The following is a 17,925-nucleotide window of genomic DNA, read 5'->3' on the forward strand; positions in this document are numbered from 1 at the left end:
TTTGGGGTTTGGGGTTCAGGATTTGGGAATTTGAGATTTGGGATTTGGATTTGGGATTTGGGGTTTGGGATTTGGGGTTTGGGGTTTGGGATGGAGGAATTTGGGATTTGGGATTTGGGGTTTGGGGATTTGGGATTTGGGATTTGGGATTGGGATTTGGTATTTGGGGATTGGGGGAATTCACGAATCTGGGGTTTGGGATTTGGGATTGGGGTTTGGGGTTTGGGGTTTGAGGTTGTGATTTGGGGGAATTCAGGGATTTTGGGGGATTCAGGGATTTGGGATTGGGATTTGGGGTTGGGGTTCAGGGATTTGGGGTTTGGGATTTGGGGTTTGGGATTTGGGCAAATTCAGGGGTTTGGGATTTGGGGGAATTCAGGGATTTAGGGTTGGGATTTGGGGGATGGGATTTGGGGGAAATTTGGGTTTGGGGGTTCAGGGATTTCGGGGGTTCAAGGATTCGGATTTGGGGTTTGGGGTTCAAGGCTTTGGGATTTGGTGGAATTCAGGGATTTGGGATTTTGGGGGGCTCAGGCATTGGGATCTGGGATTTGGGGGGATTCAAGGATTTGGACTTTGGGATTTGGGGTTCTGGCCTTTGGGATTTAGGATTTGGGATTGGAATTTAGGGTTCAGGATTTGTGGTTTGGGGTTTGGGATTTGGGATTTGGGGATTTGGGATTTGGGGTTTGGGATTGGATTTTGGGATTTAGGGTTTGGGGTTTGGAGTTTGGGGTTTGGAGTTTGGGGTTTGGGATTTGGGGTTGGGTTCAAGGCTTTGGGATTTGGGGGATTCTGGGATTTGGGATTTTGGGGGACTCAGGCATTGGGATCTGGGATTTGGGGGAATTCAAGGATTTGGGATTTGGGGGGTTCAGGGATTTGGGGTTGGAATTTGGGGTTTGGGATTTGGGGGAATTCAGGGATTTTGGGAGGTTGAGGGATTTGGAGCTGGGGCAATGGGGAGTTCAGGGATTGGGATTTTGGGGAGTTCAGGGATTGGGATTTTGGGGAGTTCAGGGATTGGGATTTTGGGGCTTTCAGGGATTGGGATTTTGGGGAGTTCAGGGATTGGGATTTTGGGGCTTTCAGGGATTGGGATTTTGGGGAGTTCAGGGATTGGGATTTTGGGGCTTTCAGGGATTGGGATTTTGGGGAGTTCAGGGATTGGGATTTTGGGGATTTCAGGGATTGGGATTTGGGGGTTCCCATTTTTGGGGCGCTGCAGGGATTTGGGATTGGGAATTGGCAATCAGACCCTAAAGTAATTTCCCCCTTTCCGCAACCCCGAAATGTCTTGGGGGAGCACACAACCACCCCGGAGGGGACACCCCAAATCCCTGGGGTGGGAATCCCAAACTTGGAGACCCCAAAATCCCCCCAAAAAAACCCAAAATTCCCGTTGTCATTCCCCCGCCGCCCACCAGAGGGCGCCGCTCTTCGCCGCGCCCGCCATCTTGAGTGTGGCGCGGCACTTCCGGGTCGAGCCGGCACCCACTTCCGGGTTTGCGGCACTCACTTCCGGCGTCACCGGAAGTGGCGCGGTCGCCATGGCGACGGCCCCGCCTGGAGCGGCGGCGGGCGCGGCCCGAGGGCGCGGCGGCGACAGCGAGGGGACAGCGAGGCGACAGCCAGGGGACAGCGGGGCGACAGAGGCCGGTAACGGGCAGCGGGGACAGCGCGGGGGGAGCTGGGGGCGAGGGGGAAGCGCGGGAGGCGGGGGAGGGGGAAGGGCCCGGGCAAAATGGCGGCGGCGTGAGGGGAGGCCTGAGGGGACTCTGGGGGCTTTGGGGACAACGGAGGGGGTTTGGGGACATCTGAGGGGGTTTGGGGACATCTGAGGGGGGGTTGGGGGCGATGAGGGGGGTCTTGGGGATATGGGGGGTTTGGGGATAGGGGTGGGGAGAGGTTCCGGGTTTGGGGACAGGGGTTGGGGAGAAGCTCAGGGACTTGGGGGCACCTTGGGGACATCGGGGGTGGCCTTGGGGACATCGAGGTCCCCTCAGGGGGGTCTTGGGGACAGGTTCAGGACCTTGGGGACACTGGGATCCCTTTGAGAGGGACCTTGGGACATCGAGGGTGGCCTTGGGGATATCGGGATCCTCTCAGGGGGGTCTTGGGGACAAGTTCAGGGACATGGAGGGACCTTGGGGACATCAGGGTGGCCTTGGGGACATTGAGATCCTCTCAGGGGGGTCTTGGGGACGTTCACGACCTTGGGGACACTGGGGTCCTCTTGGGGTGACCTTGGGGACATCGAGGGTGGCCTTGGGGACAAGTTGAGGGGCTTGAGGGGACCTTGGGGACACCAGGGTCTCCTCAAGGGGGTCTTGGGGACATTGGGGTGGCCTTGGGGACATCGGGGTCCCTTCATGGGGGTCCTGGGGACAAGTTCAGGACCTTGGGGACACTCCCCCTTGGGAGGGCCTTGGGGACATCGGGGGTGGCCTTGGGGACATGAGGGTCCCCTCGGGGGGGTCTTGGGGACAAGTTCAGGACCTTGGGGACACTGGGGTCCCCTTGGGAGGGCCTTGGGGACATCGAGGGTGGCCTTGGAGGGGTCTTGAGGACAAGTTCAGGACATTGGGGACATTGGGGGGACCTTGGGGACAAGTACAGGGACTTGGGGGGACCTTGGGGACATTGGGGGTGGCCTTGAGGACATCGGGGTCCCCTCAGGGGAGTCCTGGGGACAAGTTCAGGGACCTTAGGGGACCTTGGGGACATTGGGGTGGCCTTGGGGACATCGGGGTCCCCTCAGGGCGAGTTTGGGGACAAGTTCAGGGACCTTAGGGGGACTTTGAGGACACCGGGGTCCCCTTGGGGACAAGTTGAGGGACTTGAGGGAACCTTGGGGACATTGGGGTGGCCTTGGGGACACCAGGGTCCCCTCAGGGGGGTCTTGGGGACACTGGTGTCCCCTTGGAGGGACCTTGGGGACATGAGGGTCCCCTCAGAGGGGTCTTGGGGACAGGTTCAGGACCTTGGGGACACTGGGGTCCTCTTGGGGTGGCCTTGGGGACATCGGGGGTGGCCTTGGGGACATCGGGGTCCCCTCAGGGTGACCTTGGGGACAAGTTCAGGGACCTTAGGGGACCATGGGGACATGGGGGACCCCTTGGGGGGACCCTGGGGACATTGGGGGTGGCCTTGGGAGGGGCCTTGGGGACAAGTTCAGGGCCTTGGGGACACTGGAGTCCTCTTGGGGACATCGAGGGTGGCCCTGGGGACAAGTTGAGGGGCTTGGGGGGACCTTGGGGACACTGGGGGTGGCCTTGGGGACATCAAGGTCCCCTCAGGGGGGTCTTGGGGACAGGTTCAGGACCTTGGGGACACTGGGGGGACCTTGGGGGCACCTTGGGGACACTGGGGTCCCCTTGGGGACAAGTTCAGGGACTTGGGGGGACCTTGGGGACATTGGGGTGGCCTTGGGGACATCTGGGTCCCCTCAGGGCGAGTTTGGGGACAAGTTCAGGGACCTTAGGGGGACTTTGAGGACACCGGGGTCCCCTTGGGGACAAGTTCAGGGACTTGAGGGGACCTTGGGGACATCAGGGTGGCCTTGGGGACACCAGGGTCCCCTCAGGGGGGTCTTGGGGACACTGGTGTCCCCTGGAGGGACCTTGGGGACACCGGGATCCCCTCAGAGGGGTCTTGGGGACAGGTTCAGGACCTTGGGGACACTGGGGTCCTCTTGGGGTGGCCTTGGGGACATCGGGGCCCCTTCAGGGGGGTCTTGGGGACAAGTTCAGTGACATGGGGGGACCTTGGGGACATCGGGGGTGGCCTCGGGAGGGGCCTTGGGGACAAGTTCAGGACCTTGGGGACACTGGGGGGAACCTTGGGGACAAGTTCACGGACTTGAGGGGACCTTGGGGACACTGGATTCCGCTTGGGGGGACCTTGGGGACATCGAGGGTGGCCTTGGGGACAAGTTCAGGGACCTTAGGGGACCTTGGGGACACTGGGGTCCCCTTGGGAGGACCTTGGGGACATCGAGGGTGGCCCTGGGGACAAGTTGAGGGGCTTGAGGGGACCTTGGGGACATTGGGGTGGCCTTGGGGACATCGGGGTCCCCTCAGGGGGGTCTTGGGGACAAGTTCAGGACCTTGGGGACACTGGGGTCCCCTTGGGGGCACCTTGGGGACATCGGGGGTGGCCTTGGGGACATCGAGGTCCCCTCAAGGAATTTTGGGGCCTTTTTGTGGGATTTTGGGTCAATCCTGGATTAGAAAAAAACAAAAAAAAAACCAAAAAAATTCCAATTTTTTTTGGGAATTCTGGTTGGATTCGAGGCCAATCCTGGATTAGGAAAACCCAAAACAAACCCAAAAAAATTCCAATTTTTTTGGGGAATTCTGGTTGGATTCGAGGCCAATCCTGGATTAGAAAATCGAAACCAAAACTAAAATAATTCCAATTTTTTTGGGGAATTCTGGTTGGTTCCAGGCTTAGGAAAACCAAAAAAATGGAAAAAAATCCAATTTTTTTGTTGGGAATTCTGGTCGGATTCAAGGTCAATCCTGGATTAGAAAATCAAAACCAAACCAAAAAAATTCCAATTTTTTTTCAGGAATTCTGGTTGGATTCGAGGCCAATCCTGGATTAGAAAATCAAAACCAAACCAAAAAAATCCAATTTTTTGGGGGGAATTCTGGTTGGATTCGAGGCCAATCCTGGATTAGGAAAAACCAAAAAAACCCCAAAAAATTCCAATTTTTTTTTGGGAATTCTGGTTGGTTCTGGGATTAGGAAAACCAAAATAACCCAAAAATTCCAATTTTTTTTTTGGGAATTCTGGTTGGATTCGAGGTCAATCCTGGATTAGAAAAACCCAAAATAAACCCAAAAAAAATCCAGGTTTTTTTTGGGAATTCTGGTTGGATTCGAGGCCAATCCTGGATTAGAAAAATCAAATCAAAAACCAAAAAAATTCCAAATTTTTTTGGGAATTCTGGTTGGTTCCAGGCTTAGGAAAACCAAAAAAATGGAAAAAAATTCCAATTTTTTTTTAGGAATTCTGGTTGGATTCGAGGCCAATCCTGGATTAAAAAATCGAAACCAAAACTAAAATAATTCCAATTTTTTTGGGGAATTCTGGTTGGTTCCAGGATTAGGAAAACCAAAAAAATGGAAAAAAATCCAATTTTTTTGTTGGGAATTCTGGTCGGATTCAAGGTCAATCCTGGATTAGAAAATCAAAACCAAACCAAAAAAATTCCAATTTTTTTTGGGGAATTCTGGTTGGATTCGAGGTCAATCCTGGATTAGGAAAACCCAAACTAAAACCAAAAGAATTCCAATTTTTTTTTGGGAATTCTGGTTGGTTCTGGGATTAGGAAAACCAAAATAACCCAAAAATTCCAATTTTTTTTTTGGGAATTCTGGTTGGATTCGAGGTCAATCCTGGATTAGAAAAACCCAAAATAACCCCAAAAAAAATTCCAATTTTTTTGGGAATTCCGGTTGGATTCGAGGCCAATCCTGGATTAGAAAATTGAAACCAATCCCAAAACATTCCAAATTTTTTTTGGGAATTCTGGTTGGATCCGGGCTTAGGAAAACCAAACTAAAACCCAGAAAATTCCATTTTTTTTTTTGGGAATTCTGGTCGGATTCGAGGCCAATCCTGGATTAGAAAAACTCAAACCAAACCCAAAAAAATTCCAATTTTTTTCAGGAATTCTGGTTGGATTCGAGGCCAATCCTGGATTACAAAAACCAAAAAAACCCAAAAAATTCCTAATTTTTTGGGAATTCTGGTTGCATCTGGGCTTAGGAAAACCAAACTAAAACCCAAAAAATTCCGATTTTTTGTTGGGAATTCTGGTTGGATTCGAGGTCAATCCTGGATTAGGAGAAACCAAAAAAAACCCACAAAATTCCCAATTTTTTTTTTGGGAATTCTGGTTGGATTCTGAGCTTAGGAAAACCAAAAAAAACCCCAAAAATTCCAAATTTCTCTGGGAATTCTGGTCGGATTCGAGGTCAATCCCAGCTTAGGAAAACCGGGAGAACCGGATCTGGGTTGGGTTTAACGACGCGGGCCGGGAATTAACGACGCGGGCCGGGAATTAACGACGCGGGTCGGGAATTAACGACGCGGGCCGGGATTTCACCCTCCTGGCTTTTTCCCCTCAGGATTCATCCCGCGGCGCCTCCCCGACCTTTTCGGCGCCTCCGGATGCCCCAAAACCTGAAAAAACCCGGATAACTCCACCGCCAGCCGGGAATTCCGGGGATTTTCGGCTCCGCCTGGCGAGGAAACCCCAAGGAGATGCTTCCGAAGCTCCGCTCCTCTCCGGATCCCGGGAAAACCTCGAGGACGGAGGGATAGAGCCCCGCCCGGCGCGGCGGGGGTGATGCTGCAGCTCCCATCCCTCATTCCCGAGGTTTTCCCCGGCCGTTCCGGAGCATGGCGGAGCACCAGGAGCTGCTGGCCGAGATGCCGGCGGTGTCCCGGCTCAGCACTCCGGAGCGGCTCCGGCACGCCCAGAAGCGCCGCGCCCAGCAGCTGAAGAAATGGGCCCAGGCCGAGAAGGAAATCCCGGGAATCCCGAAGGCGGCGGCAGAGAGGAAGAGGAGGAGGAGGAAGAGGGTGACGTTCCCGGCCAGCGTCCGGCTCCTGGAAGCGGCCGGCCGGCACGACGCCGAGGAAGGTGGGTGGATGTCGGAATTCCCGGGGTTTTTTTTGGCGGGAACGGGGGGGAATTGCGGGCTTGGGGCGGTGCTGGAGGGGCGGGAATGGAGGTGGGATGTTCGGGTTGGCGGGGATCCGGTGGGATTCTTGGAAGAGCGGTTGGGATGGTCGTGGTGTCGTTGGGATCCTTGAGATTGCCATTGGGATCCTTGGGATTGCCTTTGGGATCCTTGGAATCGCCGTTGGGGTGGTCCTGGTGTCATTGAGATCCTTGGGGATGTCTTTGGAATGCTTGGAGGTTCCATTGGGATTCTTGGTGGTTCCATTGGATTCCTTGGAAGAGCCCTTGGGATCCTTGGAATTGGCTTTGGAATCCTTGGAATTGTCATTGGAGCCCTTGGAAGCACCATTGGGATTCTTGGTGTTTCCACTGGAATCCTTGGAATTGCCTTCGGAATCCTTGGAAGAGTCATTGGGATGGCCATGGAGTCATTGGGATCCTTGGGAATGTCTTTGGGATGCTTGGAGGTTCCATTGGGATCCTTGGTGGTTCCTTAGGATCCTTGGAAGCGCCGTTGGGGTGGCCATGCTTCCTTTGGGATCCTTGGAATTTCTGTTGGATTCCTTGGAAGCACCACTGGGATTCTTGGTGTTTCCACTGGAATCCTTGGAATTGCCTTCGGAATCCTTGGAAGCACCATTGGGATGGCCATGGAGTCATTGGGATCCTTGGGAATGTCTTTGGGATGCTTGGAGGTTCCATTGGGATCCTTGGTGGTTCCTTAGGATCCTTGGAATTGCCATTGGAGATTTTGGACTTGCCATTGGAATTCTTGGAAGCACCATTGGGATTCTTGGTGGTTCCACTGGAACCCTTGGAATTGCTGTTGGAATCCTTGGAATTGCCTTTGGAGTCCTTGGAAGAGTCATTGGGATGGCCATGGTTCCTTTGGGATCCTTGGAATTGCCATAGGGATCTTTGGAATGTCCTTTGGGATTCTTGGAAGAGTGGTTGGGATGGTCGTGGTGTCGTTGGGATCCTTGGGATTGCCATTGGGATCCTTGGAAGCGCCGTTGGGATGGTCATGGTTCCATTGGGATCCTTGGGAATGTCTTTGGGATGCTTGGAGGTTCCATTGGGATCCTTGGTTGTTCCTCTGGAATCCTTGAAAGAGCCATTGGAATTCTTGGAATTGCCTTTGGGAGCCTTGGAAGCGCCATTGGGATGGTCATGGTGCCATTGGGATCCTTGGGAATGTCTGGGATGCTTGGAGGTTCCATTGGGATCCTTGGAAGTGCCGTTGGGATGGCCATGCTTCCTTTGGGATCCTTGGAATTTCTGTTGGATTCCTTGGAAGCACCACTGGGATTCTTGGTGGTTCCACTGGAATCCTTGGAATTGCCTTTGGAATCCTTGGAAGAGTGGTTGGGACGGTCATGGTTCCTTTGGAATCCTTGGAATTATCATTGGAATCCATGGAAGTGTGGTTGGGATGGTCGTGGTTCCTTTGGGGTCCTTGGAAAAGCCGTTGGAATCCTTGGAAGCACCCCTGGGATTCTTGGTGTTTCCACTGGAATCCTTGGAATTGCCTTTGGGATCCTTGGAAGCGCCGTTGGGATGGCCATGGTTCCATTGGGATCCTTGGGGATGTCTTTGGGATGCTTGGAGGTTCCATTGGGATCCTTGGTTATTCCATTGGAACCCTTGGAAGAGTCCTTGGAATCCTTGGAATTGCCATTGGAGATTTTGGACTTGCCATTGGAATTCTTGGAAGCACCATTGGGATTCTTGGTGGTTCCACTGGAACCCTTGGAATTGTTGTTGGAATTCTTGGAATTGCCTTTGGAATCCTTCGAAGAGTCGTTGGGATGGCCATGGTTCCTTTGGAATCCTTGGAGTTGCCGTTGGATTCCTTGGAAGAGTTGTTGGGATGGTCGTGGTGTCACTGGGATCCTTGGAAAAGCCGTTGGAATCCTTGGAAGCACCACTGGGATTCTTGGTGTTTCCACTGGAATCCTTGGAATTGCATTTGGAATCCTTGGAAGCGCCGTTGGGATGGCCATGGTTCCATTGGGATCCTTGGGAATGTCTTTGGGATGCTTGGAGGTTCCATTGGAATCCTTGGAAGCACCATTGGGGTTCTTGGTGGTTCCACTGGAATCCTTGGAATTGCCTTTGGAATCCTTGGAACAGTGGTTGGGATGGCCATATTTCCGTCGGGATCCTTGGGAATGTCGCCGGGACATTTGGTGGTTCCATTGGGATTCCTTGGAATTGCCTTTGGAATCCTTGGAAGCGCCGTTGGGATGGCCATGGTTCCGTTGGGATCCTTGGGAATGCCTTTGGGATGCTTGGTGGTTCCATTGGGATCCTTGGTGGTTCCATTGGATTCCTTGGGAGAATCCTTGGGATCCTTGGCATTGCCGTTGGGATCCTCGGAAAAGTCATTGGGATCCTGGAATTGCCATTGGGATCCTTGGAATTGCCTTTGGAATCCTTGGAGGTTCCGTTGGGATCCTTGGTTGTTCCATTGGATTCCTTGGGACCCTTGGAATTGCCCTTGGGACCCTCCACGGTTCCACCGGCATTCCCGGTGGTTCCGTTGGGATTCCCGGCGGCGCCGGCAGTCCCCGGAATTCCCGTCCCGTTCCCGTTCCTCCGCAGTCCGGCAGTTCCTGGAGAGCGGGATCAGCCCCGACCTGTGCAACGAGGACGGGCTGACGGCGCTGCACCAGGTATTCCCAGAATTCCCAGGATTCCCAGGATTCCCGGAGCTCCGGGGCCGGGTCCTTCCCGGGATCCCGAAGGATCCGGGTCCTTTCTATCCCGTGAACTGATTTTGATATCCCGGATTTGGGGCTTTTCCATCCCAGCTCCATCCATTCATCCCAGATCCCAGAGATCCCAAATCCCGCTCCTTCCCATCCCATTAACTGCTGATCCCAAATCCCGGTGATCCCAAATCCCGGTCCTTTCCATCCCGATAGTTTGTGATCCCAAATCCCGGTCCTTCCCATCCCATTAACTGCTGATCCCAAATCCCAGCAATCCCAAATCCCAAAGGTGTTTTCCATCCCAGCTCCATCCATTGATCCCAGATCCCAGAGATCCCAAATCCTCGTCCTTCCCATCCCAGATCCCAGTGATCCCAAATCCCGGTGATCCCAAATCCAGGTGTCTTCCATCCCATTAACTGGTGATCCTGAATCCAGGCCCTTCTCATCCCGTTAATTGGCGATCCCAGATCCCGGTGATCCCAAATCCCGGTCCTTCCCATCCCATTAACTGCTGATCCCAAATCCTGGTGATCCCAGATCCAGGTGCTTTCCATCCCAGCTCCTTCCATTGATCCCAGATCCCGGAGATCCCAAATCCCAGTCCTTCCAATCCCATTAACTGGTGATCCAGATCCCAGTGATCCCAAATCCAGTTCCTTCTCATCCCATTAACTGCTGATCCCAAAACCCAGTGATCCCAAATCCAGGTCTTTCCCATCCCAAATCCCAGTGATCCCAAATCCAGGCCGTTCCCATCCCGTTAATTGGTGATCCCAGATCCCGGTGATCCCAAATCCAGGCCCTTCCCATCCCACTAATTGCTGATCCTGAACCCTGATTTCCCAAATCCGTGTTTTTCCCGTGTCCCGTTTCCGGTGATCCCAAATCCTTCCTTATCCCGGTGACGCCAAATCTTTTCCGTCCCAGCTCCAGCTCCTTCCCTTCCCCTCTCCTCCCGCTGATCCCAAATCCCAGTGTCCTGTTTCCCACATCCTTCCCATCCCATTAACCTCCAACATCCCAACACCGTGAATCCCACCCTGATCCCATTCCCAATCCCATCATTCCCATCATTCCTGCTCCCCCATTCCCAGAGCTGCAGCGACGACTCCGTCCCGCTGGTCCGGCTGCTCCTGGACCATGAAATCCCAATCCCATCATTCCCATCATTCCCAATCCCACCATTCCCACCATTCCCAATCCCACCATTCCCACCATTCCCAATCCCATTTTTTCCCCCCATTCCCACCGTTCCCGCTCCCGCCATTCCCAGAGCTGCATCGACGACTCGCTCCTGCTGGTCCGGCTGCTCCTGGACCATGAAATCCCAATCCCATCATTCCCATCATTCCCATTCCCAATCCCATCATCCCGATTCCCATTCCCACCATTCCCACCATTCCTGATCCCACCATTCCCACCATTCCCGATCCCCCATTCCCAGAGCTGCATCGACGACTCCGTCCCGCTGGTCCGGCTGCTCCTGGACCGTGAAATCCCAATCCCGTTCCCATCATCCCCATTATTCCTAATCCCATCATTCCGATTCCCAATCCCATCATTCCCATCATTCCCATTCCCAATCCCATCATTCCCACCGTTCCAAATCCCACCATTCCCAGAGCTGCATTGACGACTCTGTCCTGCTGGTCCGGCTGCTCCTGGACCGTGAAATCCCAATCCCATCATTCCCAATCCCATCATTCCCATCATTCCCAATCCCACCATTCCCAATCCGATTCCCAATCCCATTCCCACCATTCCCACCGTTTCCGCTCCCGCCATTCCCAGAGCTGCATCGACGACTCCGTCCCGCTGGTCCGGCTGCTCCTGGACCATGAAATCCCAATCCCATCATTCCCAATCCCATCATTCCCAGTCCCACCATTCCCAATCCAAATCCCACCATTCCCAATACCATTTTTCCCACCATTCCCACTGTTCCCGCTCCCGCCGTTCCCAGAGCTGCATCGACGACTCGCTCCCACTGGTCCGGCTGCTCCTGGACCGTGAAATCCCGATCCCGTTCCCATCATTCCCATTCCCAATCCCGCCGTTCCCAGAGCTGCATCGACGACTCGCTCCCGCTGGTCCGGCTGCTCCTGGACCATGAAATCCCGATCCCGTTCCCATCATTCCCATTCCCAATCCCGCCGTTCCCAGAGCTGCATCGACGACTCGCTCCCGCTGGTCCGGCTGCTCCTGGACCATGAAATCCCGATCCCGTTCCCATCATTCCCATTCCCAATCCCGCCGTTCCCAGAGCTGCATCGACGACTCGCTCCCGCTGGTCCGGCTGCTCCTGGACGCCGGCGCCGACGTCAACGCGCGCGACGCCGAGCTCTGGACGCCGCTCCACGCCGCCGCCACCTGCGGCCACCTGGGCCTGGCGCAGCTGCTGATCCAGCGGTACCGTGGGGACACCCCTGGGGACACCCCTGGGGACACCCTCGGGGACACGCCGGGCCGGAGGTGACCCCGGGATTGTCCCCGGCAGCGGCGCGGAGCTGCTGGCGGTGAATTCCGACGGGAACATGCCGTACGACCTCTGCGAGGACGAGGCCACCCTGGACTGCCTGGAGAGCGCCATGGCGCAGCAAGGTGAGGGCGCGGCGCCGGCCGGGGCGGGTGTCACCGTGTCACCTTGTCACCTCGTCACCTCGTCACCCCCGTCAGGGATCACCCAGGAGCGCATCGAGGAGGCGCGGGCGGCCACGGAGCGCGCCATGCTGCGGGAAATCCGGGAGATGATCCGCGACGGAGCCCCGCTGGACGGGCCCCGGGGACACGGGGCCACCCTGGTGGGTGGAGGTGGCGCCGGGGTGGGGACAGGGAGGGGACGGCGAGGGGGTCATTGGGTGAGGGTGGCACTGGGAGGGTCAGGGTGACACTGGGAGTTACTGGGTGACACTGGGGACACTGGGAGGGTCACTGGGAGGGTCAGAGTAACACTGAGGTCACCGGGAGGGGATGAGGGTGACACTGGGAGGGTGAAGGTGACACTGGGGTCACTGTGAGGGGATGAGGGTGACACTGGGAGGGTGAAGGTGACACTGGGGTCACTGTGAGGGGATGAGGGTGACACTGGGAGGGTGAGGGTGACAGTGGGGGTGACTGGGGGAGGGTCCCCATGGCCCTAGTGTCACTGGGAGGGTCAGGGTGGCACTGGGAGTTACTGGGTGACACTGGGGTCACTGGGAGGGTCAGGGTGACACTGAGGTCACTGTGAGGGGATGAGGGTGACACTGGGAGGGTCAGGGTGGCACTGGAGTTACTGGGTGACACTGAGGTCACTGGGAGGGGATGAGGGTGACACTGGGAGTTACTGGGTGACACTGAGGTCATTGGGAGGTGATGAGGGTGACACTGGGAGGGTCAGGGTGGCACTGGAGTTACTGGGTGACACTGAGGTCACTGGGAGGTGATGAGGGTGACACTGGGAGTTACTGGGTGACACTGAGGTCACTGGGAGGTGATGAGGGTGACACTGGGAGGGTCATGGTGACATTAGGGTCACTGGGAGGTGATGAGGGTGACACTGGGAGGGTCAGGGTGACACTGGGGGGGTTCAGGGTGACACTGGGAGGGTCAGGGTGACACTGGGGTCACTGGGAGGGGATTGCGGTGGCACTGGGAGGGTCAAGGTGGCACTGGGAGGGTCAGGGTGACACTGGGGGGGTTCAGGGTGACACTGGGAGGCTCACGGTGACACTGGGCATCACTGGGTGACGGTCCCCACCCCCCTGGTGACACCAAAACCCGTCAAGCTTCCGCCAGCCATCCCCACTCCCCTTTCGCCCTGAACCCTCCCGTTCCCCCGCCACCTCCGAGGTGCCACCGCCGTTGTCCCCAACCCTGTCCCCTGCCAGCTGCACGTGGCGGCCGCCAACGGCTACCTGGAGGCGGCCGAGCTGCTGCTGGAGCACCGCGCCCGCGCCGACGCCCGCGACGCCGACGGCTGGCAGCCCCTGCACGCCGCCGCCTGCTGGGGACAGGTGTGTCCCCGGCGCCCTTGGGGACGTCCCCGATCCCGGATTTTCCCGGTTTTCCCGTTTTTCCCACCGTTTTTGTCCCCGGCAGGTGCAGCTGGTGGAGCTGCTGGTGGCTCACGGCGCCGACCTCGGCGCCAAATCGCTGCTGGACGAGACGCCCCTGGGTGGGTTTGGTGGCGTTTCGGTGGCATTTCGGTGGCGGTTCGGTGGCATTTGGTGACAAAGGTGTCGTCCCAGATGTGTGCGGGGACGAGGAGGTGAGGGCCAAGCTGCTGGAGCTGAAGCACAAGCGGGCGGCGGTGCTGAAATCCCAGGAGAAGCACAAATCCCTGCTCCAGAGGAGAACGTCCAGCGCCGGCAGCCGCGGGTGAGGATGTCACCTCCCCGCCTTGGGGACAGCGCTGGGGACACCGCAGGGGTGGCGCTGGGAGGGGATTGGGGTGGCACTGGGGGGTCACTGGGAGGGGATCAGGGGGACACTGGGTGGGTCAGGGTGACACTGAGAGGGTCAAGGTGGCACTGAGGTCACTGGGTGACACTGAGGTGAGGGTCCCCATGGCCCTGGTGACACTGGAGGGATCAGGGTGACACTGGGGTCACTGAGAGGGATTGGGGTGGCGGTCCCCATAGGGGGGTGACACTTGGCCCTGGTGACACTGGGGGTCACTGGGTGAGGGTCCCCATGGCCATGGTGACACTGGAGGGACTTGGGTGACACTGGAGGTCACTGGGTGGCATTGGAGTGACACTGGGGGTCACTGGGAGGGGATGAGGGTGACACTAGGGTCACTGGGTGGCATTGGAGTGGCACTGGGATCACTGGGAGGGTCAGGGTGACACCGGGAGGGTCAGGGTGACACTGGAGGTCACTGGGTGGCATTGGAGTGGCACTGGGTGGCGCTGTCACCTCCCCGCCTTGGGGACAGCGCTGGGGACACCGCAGTGGGTGGCGCTGGGAGGGGATTGGGGTGGCACTGGGGGCCGCTGGGAGGGTCAGGGTGACGTTGGGGGTCACTGGGAGGGGATCAGGGGGACACTGGGTGGGTCAGGGTGACACTGAGAGGGTCAAGGTGGCACTGGGAGCATCAGGGTGGCACTGGGGGTCACTGGGAGAGGGTTCCCATGGAGGGGTGACACTTGGCCCTGGTGGCATTGGGGTCACTGGGTGAGGGTCCCCATGGCCATGGTGACACTGGAGCGATCAGGGTGACACTGAGGGTCACTGGGTGGCATTGGAGTGGCACTGGGGTCACTTGGTGAGGGTCCCCATGGCCATGGTGACACTGGAGGGATGAGGGTGACAAGTGTCCCATTAACTCCAAATCCCCTAAATCCATAAACCCTCCAAAACCCCATAAACCCCACAAATCCCATATATCCCAAACCCCCATAAACCCCAAATCCCCCAAATCCCCAAACCCCCCCAAATCCCATAAACCCCTAAATCCCCTAAATCCCATAAACCCCAAATCCCCTAAATCCCATAAATCCCCATAACCCCTAAATCCCATAAACCCCATAAATCCCCCACAAACCCGATAACCCCATAAACCCCATAAATCCCATAAATCCCATAAATCCCAAATCCCCTAAATCCCATAAACCCCATAAACCCCAAATCCACCAAGTCCCCTAAATCCCGTAAATCCCATAAACCCCATAAACCCCAAAACCCCATAAACCCCATAAACCCCATAAACCCCATAAACCCCATAAATCCCAAATCCCCCAAATCTCATAAATCCCATAAATCCCATAAACCCCAAATCCCCCAAATCCCAAATCCCCTAAAGCCATAAACCCCAAATCCCCTAAATCCCCCAAATCCCCTAAACCCCATAAATCCCATAAACCCCAAATCCCCTAAATCCCTTAAACCCCATGAACCCCTAAATCCCATAAACCCCAAATCCCCTAAATCCCCTAAACCCCAAAACCCCTAAATCCCATATACCCCAAAACCCCACAAATCCCCCAAATCGCCAAAACCCCCCAAATCCCCTAAATCCCCTAAACCCCACAAATGCCAAATACCTCAAAACCCCCCAAATCCCCTAAATCCCCTAAATCCCACAAACCCCAAATCCCATAATCCCTAAATCCCATAAACCCCAAATAACCTAAATCCCATAAATCCCCTAAACCCATAAACCCCCAAACCCCCCAAAATCCCATAAATCCCATAAATCCCAAATCCACCAAATCCCCTAAATCCCCTAAATCCCATAAATCCCCTAAATCCCATAAACCCCAAATCCCCCAAATCCCATAAATCCCATAACTCCCATAAACCCCACAAACCCCAAAACCCCCTAAACCCCATAAACCCCAAATCCCCTAAATCCCCTAAACCCCAAATTCCCCCAATTCCCATTAACTCCAAATCCCCTAAATCCATAAACCCCCCAAAACCCCATAAACCCCACAAATCCCATATATCCCAAACCCCCATAAACCCCAAATCCCCCAAATCCCCAAACCCCCCCAAATCCCATAAACCCCAAAATCCCCTAAATCCCCTAAATCCCCTAAACCCCAAAACCCCATAAACCCCATAAACTCTAAACCCCAAATCCCCTAAATCCCCTAAACCCCATAAACCCCATAAACTCTAAACCCCAAACCCCAAATCCCATAAACCCCAAATCCCCTAAATCCCCTAAACCCCAAAAACCCCTAAACCCCACAAATGCCAAATCCCACAAACCCCAAATCCCCCCAAACCCCATAAACCCCATAAATCCCATAAACCCCAAATCCCCTAAATCCCCTAAACCCCAAAACCCCTAAATCCCATATACCCCAAAACCCCACAAATCCCCCAAATCGCCAAAACCCCCCAAATCCCCTAGATCCCCTAAACCCCACAAATGCCAAATACCTCAAAACCCCCCAAATCCCCTAAATCCCCTAAACCCTAAAAACCCCAAATACCCCAAAACCCCCCAAAACCCCCTAAATCCCGTAAATCCCCTACCCCAAAAACCCCAAATACCCCAAAACCCCATAATCCCCTAAATCCCCTAAACCCCAAAAACCCCTAAACCCCACAAATGCCAAATCCCACAAACCCCAAATCCCCCTAAACCCCATAAATCCCATAAACCCCAAATCCCACAATTCCCCCAAACCCCCTAAATCCCCCAAATCCCATAAACCCCCTAAATCCCAAATCCCACAATTCCCCCAAATCCCCCAAATCCCCTAAACCCCAATAATGCCGTCCCCGCAGGAAGGTGGTGCGCCGCGCCAGCCTCTCGGAGCGCTCCAGCCGCTACCGCCGCGAGCTGCAGCGCGAGGCCATCGTCTGGGGACACCTCGGGGACAGCGAGGACGAGGACAGGGCCGCCGCCGCCACCGCCACCGCCACCGAGACGCGGCCACCGCTGCCACCAGCCAGCCACCGCGGCGGGGCCGGGGTGAGGGACACTGGGGACATTGGGGACACTGGGGGACTGGGGACATCGGGGACATTGGGGACATTGGGGACATTGGGGGACTGGGGACATCGGGGACACTGGGGACATTGGAGACACTGGGGGACTGGGGACATTGGGGACACTGGGGACACTGGGGGACTGGGGACATCGGGGACATTGGGGACATTGGGGACACTGGGGGACTGGGGACACTGGGGACATTGGGGACATTGAGGACATTGGGGGGTTGGGGACATTGGAGTCATTGGGGACATCAGCGGTGAGGGACACCGGGGACATTGGGGACACTGGGGCATTGGGGACATTGGGGGATTGGGGACATTGGGGACACTGGGGACACTGGGGACACTGGGACATTTGGGACATTGGGGGACTGGGGACATCGGGGACATTGGGGACACTGGGGACACTGGGGACACTGGGACACTGGGGACACTGGGGGATTGGGGACATTGGGGACACTGGGGACATTGAGGGGATTGGGGACATTGGGACACTGGGGCATTGGGGACATTGGAGACATTGGGGACATCAGCGGTGAGGGACACCCGGGGACATTGGGGACATTGAGGACATTGAGGACATTGGGGACATTGGGGACACTGGGGACATTGGGGACACTGGGACACTTGGGACATTGGGGGATTGGGGACATTGGGGACATTGGGGACACTGGGGACACTGGGACAGCAGGGACATTGAGGACCTTGGGGGACATTGGGGACATTGGAGACATTTGGGACACTGGGGACACTGGGACATTGGGGACATTTGAGATATTGGGGATATTTGGGACACTGGGGACACTGGGGGATTGGGGACATTGGGGACATTGGGGGATTGGGGACATTGGGGACATTGGGGGATTTGGGACATTGGGGACACTGGGGACATTGGGGACATTGGGGGATTGGGGACATTGGAGACATTGGGGACACTGGGGACATTGGAGACACTGGGGACATCGGGGACATTGAGGACATTGAGGACACTGGGGACATTGAGGGACTGGGGACATTGGGGACAGCAGGGGTGAGTGACGCTGGGGACATTGGGGACATTGGGTGTGAGGACA

The 17,925-nt window shown here is 55.9% G+C and overlaps 1 protein-coding gene across 1 annotated transcript in view; it reads left to right on the forward strand.

Annotated features, from left to right (window-relative positions):
* Positions 1-1,544: 1,544 nt before the first annotated feature.
* The window catches only part of LOC119696985, a 45,129-nt gene continuing 28,748 nt past the window's right edge, over positions 1,545-17,925 (forward strand). Inside the window, exons 1-10 of the mRNA XM_038126948.1 lie at positions 1,545-1,659; positions 6,142-6,659; positions 9,306-9,376; positions 11,682-11,827; positions 11,916-12,019; positions 12,095-12,219; positions 13,288-13,413; positions 13,499-13,574; positions 13,648-13,777; positions 16,643-16,829. Of these exons, the coding sequence (XP_037982876.1) occupies positions 6,416-6,659; positions 9,306-9,376; positions 11,682-11,827; positions 11,916-12,019; positions 12,095-12,219; positions 13,288-13,413; positions 13,499-13,574; positions 13,648-13,777; positions 16,643-16,829 (1,209 nt within the window). The 5' untranslated portion in view covers positions 1,545-1,659; positions 6,142-6,415. The remainder of the gene's footprint in view (positions 1,660-6,141; positions 6,660-9,305; positions 9,377-11,681; positions 11,828-11,915; positions 12,020-12,094; positions 12,220-13,287; positions 13,414-13,498; positions 13,575-13,647; positions 13,778-16,642; positions 16,830-17,925) is intronic.

This window comes from Motacilla alba, chromosome 2 (assembly GCF_015832195.1).
Source record: "Motacilla alba alba isolate MOTALB_02 chromosome 2, Motacilla_alba_V1.0_pri, whole genome shotgun sequence".
In the NCBI taxonomy this organism is placed as follows: domain Eukaryota; kingdom Metazoa; phylum Chordata; class Aves; order Passeriformes; family Motacillidae; genus Motacilla; species Motacilla alba.